Source organism: Monosiga brevicollis, genomic scaffold (assembly GCF_000002865.3).
Source record: "Monosiga brevicollis MX1 MONBRscaffold_14 genomic scaffold, whole genome shotgun sequence".
NCBI lineage: Eukaryota > Choanoflagellata > Craspedida > Salpingoecidae > Monosiga > Monosiga brevicollis.
In genome coordinates, this window is record NW_001865051.1 from 946,397 (window position 1) to 950,788 (window position 4,392).

Genomic DNA, 4,392 nt, shown 5'->3' on the forward strand with positions numbered 1-4,392 from the left:
TTCCGGGCCATGGCCAAAAACCCCGCCTCCCCCCCCCCCCCCCCCCCCCCCCCACCCTTTTTTTTTTTTTTTGTCTCGCTAGATCATCTTCACGCGAAGCAGTGAGCAAGTCGTGTGGGAGGTGCTCAATGGCACTGTTGACGTTGGCTTTTTGCCCTCGGGCGTGATCGAAAGTATGTGACAACATGGGCCTGCTACTCATCTCGGTGCTCATCTTTGAGTATGATCCCATCAATGAGGGACTGGGTGCTCAATTGGCTTGTCTCGCGTAGAAATGTTCTGAGGGAAAGATTACACACTCCAAATGTGCGTACCTGAACGAGTACAATCATCGCTTGCGTGATGGCACAGCCTATCCCTACCGTTCCTCCACGTCAATGTATGGAGGTACGCACCCATCATTTTCTCTCAGATCCAGATTGGTTCCATCGTTGGCTTGAGCAAGCTCTGATGGCCATTGTATTTCTCAACGCACAGACTGGGTCATGAGCGCTGTCAAAGAAATGTCGGAAACTGTGAGTGCGCTGCGTACTTGCAGCATCATTGCTTTTACCCTTTGCAGTGTCTATGAACGATAGCTAATGCATACTCTGCATCTTTTGAAAATAGGCTGTGCATACTGCTATCTCTGCTCTTTTCACTCTCGACAATTCCCACTTTACGAGCGCGGGCATCCCCTCAATCAGCTACTGGCGTCCGGCCCTGGCCTTTGCAGATACGCTCGCAATGCTGGTATGAATTGGCTCGCGTTGGCTTAATATGAAAGCTCTTGATCTTTGTTATCTTGCTCACCCCCACTGGTTGTGCTTAACTAACCTTGTGTGAAAACAAAAGGCCGACCTGAACATCTTGGTCACAAATGGACTGGAGCAGACTTGCACAAGTCTTAGCCCAAACATTAGTGCTCTGGTGTGCCCAGTGGGCTACAAGCACACCAAAGACATCACATGCGAAGACTCCGATGTGTATGATTGTCCAGTGCGTGAAGGCTTCGAGTACGAGTGCGTCTGTGCACCATGCGAGCCCATCTGCGGATCTTCCGAAGTTTACGATGAAGACGATGATAGTTGCGACTGTCAGTCGGGGCACATCCCTGGCATTTACGGCTGCATACCACTGGGCGTGTTCGCTGCTCAAGTTTTAATCCCGGTTGCTGTATTGATTGGCCTCTTGGTCTTTTTTCTCATTCATCGACAACATCTCAAGGCCGATGGCATCTGGCAAATCAAGCCAAGTGAGTTGGTTCTCGAGCAACCTGCTGAGGTTCTTGGCTCTGGCTCTTTTGGAGTGGTTCTTGCTGCTAAGATGCGTGGGCAGACAGTTGCTGTCAAACGCGCCTACGTGAGCAAGCACAGCAAGTACTCAACTCAAACAAAAAGCTCTTTGAAGACGGGCACGGCGTCCAATGCCTTCGGATTACCTCTTCGACTCAACCGCCATAGCCCCAAGGACAGAGATCGTGTTGCTCGACAACAGATGCGACACCTTTTCATTGAAGCCGAGGCGTCAACAAAGAAGAACAACTCAATTCATGGATCAAGTCTCAAGTCGAGCCGAGCCACAACCATGGCGGCAAAGCCCTGGTATGAGCGGCTCTTTGGTCCCTCAGATGAGACGAGGGCTCGCCGTCAGCTGTTCCGTGAAATGCGTCTGTTGAGCCGTATGCAGCACGACAATATTTGCCGCATGCTAGGTGCAGTTGTTGAATCTGGCATTGAGCCACTCATGGTTTTGTAAGTCGGCAAATGCGGAGAACGGCTCGTTCTTGCCTCTTTACATATATTCTCTGACGACGTTTTGCGTCCTGCCTTGATTCCAAACTCTTAGGGAGTACATGGAGATGGGATCTTTGTATAGCATGTTGCACAATGAAGCCATGGAGCTGGACGACGAGTTCCGCTACAACGCAATCTGTGATATCTCTACGGGCATGCGCTACTTGCACAACTCAGATCTCGTTCATGGTGATTTGAAGACTTTGGTAGGTACACATGTGCACTGCCTTGGTGTAATACTCTTCAAGTCTACAGAGAATGTACTCACGACTTCTGGGCATATTTCCAATGATGTGTATCAGAATTGCTTAGTGGATGGCAAGTTCCATGTCAAGGTGTCTGATTTTGGCATGGCCAGCTTTGCCTCTGAAAACACGCAGCAAGGAGGCACTCTTGCATGGATGGCGCCTGGTACGTCGGGCAACACAAACCCAAAGCTTGCCTTTGCATTACTTGATTATGAGTTGAGTGTCGATCAACTCATCCAAAATGTGGTTTCTTTTGCACAGAATTGCTGCAAGGCGCTACAACGTCTTTTGCCAGTGATGTGTACAGCTTTGGCATTGTCATGTTTGAAATTTTTTCTCGCGAGGACCCCTACGAGGATGTTGACTATGACTCGGCCACCTTGGTGCAAAATATTCTGCGTCGTAAACTGCGTCCCACTCCGCCATCGAGTATGCCCCCGGAGTTTGTTGTCCTGATGAACGTAAGATAGCGCGCATGATAATGCGACCACGTCCTGATGACTGTTGCCATTTCCAGGTGTTGCCCGTCAAGATCTAACCTGCGGGCCTTGGCGTACGTGGAAACTGCCACCTTTTAGGAATCCCTTTCGACGGATCCAGACATGCGTCCAACTTTTGTGGAGTTGATTCGCCGCATTGAACCAATGGAGGGGAAGATGAAAATCAAGTCTGGCAAAGGCGGATTGCAGGACAACGCGTTGTTGGAGCAGGTGTTTCCCAAGCACATTGCGGCGGCGCTGCGCGAAGGTCGCACAGTTGGTACGTTGGATGATGCTATCTGGCTCGCTAGTTTTCTGGTCTGAACTCAGGGTCTCGGGTTGGAAAAGTCACGCACATGCCATGTCCTCACACGGTGTTTGATTTTGTTGTCGTGTGTCGTGTTGCATAGAGCCGGAACACCATGCCGAGGTGACCATCTTCTTCTCGGACATTTGTGGCTTTACGGACATGAGCGCTACGCTGGAGCCGGTGCAGGTGTCCAACATGCTGGATCGCCTGTACACGGTGTTTGACAAGCTGTGCGACAAGCACGGACTGTACAAGATTGAGACGATTGGGGACGCGTACATGTGCGTGGGCAACCTGTTTACGCCACAGCCGGATCATGCGGCGCGTGTGGCGCGGTTTGCGATGGATGCGCTGGCGGGGGCCAATGCGATTCCGATCCTGGAGGACGAGCCGGATGGCGACCACATTGACATTCGTGTGGGCTTCCACAGCGGGCCTGTTGTGAGCAATGTGGTGGGGACGCTGACGCCGCGATTCTGTCTGTTTGGATCGACTGTGAACTGTGCATCACGAATGGAGAGCAACAGTGTGCGGAACTGCATTCACATGTCACCGGAGGCGGCGGCGCTGGTGCAGAAGCAGGATGTGTCGCTGAACGTGATTCGTCGTGATCCTGTTGTGACGATCAAGGGCCTGGGCAAGATGCAGACGTACTGGTTGGGACATGCACCGTCTACCCAAGAGGCTGTGGTGGCGAAACCGGCGCGGAAATCACTGAGCAGCATTGCTTCCGCACGCAGCTCTCGCCGTGCATCGATGCAAAAGACCTCGGCCCTCAACCCGGCGCAGCGTGTGGTTTTTGATGATGTGACCATTGACATGAGCCCCTCGGAACTTGTGGATGAGACCGCCCCTCGGAAATCTAAGTCTCAACTGGGCCATGATTCCATGTCGGTGTTGGTCGAATCACCCTCAGGAAGCCCTTCTTCGAAAGCTGAGTCTCTGAGCCGTCTGGGCTCCATCGATCTGGCCGAGTCGCAAATAACCGCCGACTCGCTCGTGTGAGACGTACATTTTCTTCAGCCTCTGACATGATCTTTTGCTCTTTGATTTGTGAGAAATAAGCGAATTGAAAACGAATAGAACCTCTCTGAGAGAAGAATCCTTCAACACAGCACAGTGTTCGCCTTCGAGCAGACTGCATCTCCTGTGAAATCATGATCTTTCCAGGTCCTGCTTGCAAGGGCAATGCCAAGCCACATGCTACTCCTCGATCTTGTGTTCAGGGGTTTAGGTGGGGAAGGTTCAACTTGGGCTGTGTTTTGGTCGAGCCAACACTTCAACTCGCACACAGTAGCTCGGAGCAGCTTGGACATGATGGACTGAAGTTTGTGTCTTCCTGCTTCTTTGTTCAGCAGAAGTAATCAGGCGATGACGATTCAATGAGTGGCTGCAAAGTCATCATGACGTGACTAAGAGCTGTGCCATGGTTCATCTTTGTGAACCTTCCATACAATGTCATCATCGTCCTGAGTAGTGGTGGCTGCAAGGTGCAAGGCATTGGCGATGCTCCCGAAACGAAGATTCTTACAGCAATTGCCTTTCACTCAACACACAACAAAACAGCGGGCAAACAACAT

At 51.4% G+C, this 4,392-nt stretch overlaps 1 protein-coding gene across 1 annotated transcript in view; it reads left to right on the forward strand.

Moving 5' to 3' along the window:
- Window positions 1–3,895, forward strand: part of MONBRDRAFT_37593 (uncharacterized protein) — a 4,792-nt gene extending 897 nt beyond the window's left edge. Inside the window, exons 3-9 of the mRNA XM_001746833.1 lie at window positions 83–173; window positions 920–1,733; window positions 1,828–1,981; window positions 2,078–2,186; window positions 2,285–2,484; window positions 2,602–2,782; window positions 2,913–3,895. Of these exons, the coding sequence (XP_001746885.1) occupies window positions 83–173; window positions 920–1,733; window positions 1,828–1,981; window positions 2,078–2,186; window positions 2,285–2,484; window positions 2,602–2,782; window positions 2,913–3,817 (2,454 nt within the window). The 3' untranslated portion in view covers window positions 3,818–3,895. The remainder of the gene's footprint in view (window positions 1–82; window positions 174–919; window positions 1,734–1,827; window positions 1,982–2,077; window positions 2,187–2,284; window positions 2,485–2,601; window positions 2,783–2,912) is intronic.
- The last annotated feature ends 497 nt before the right edge of the window (window positions 3,896–4,392 follow it).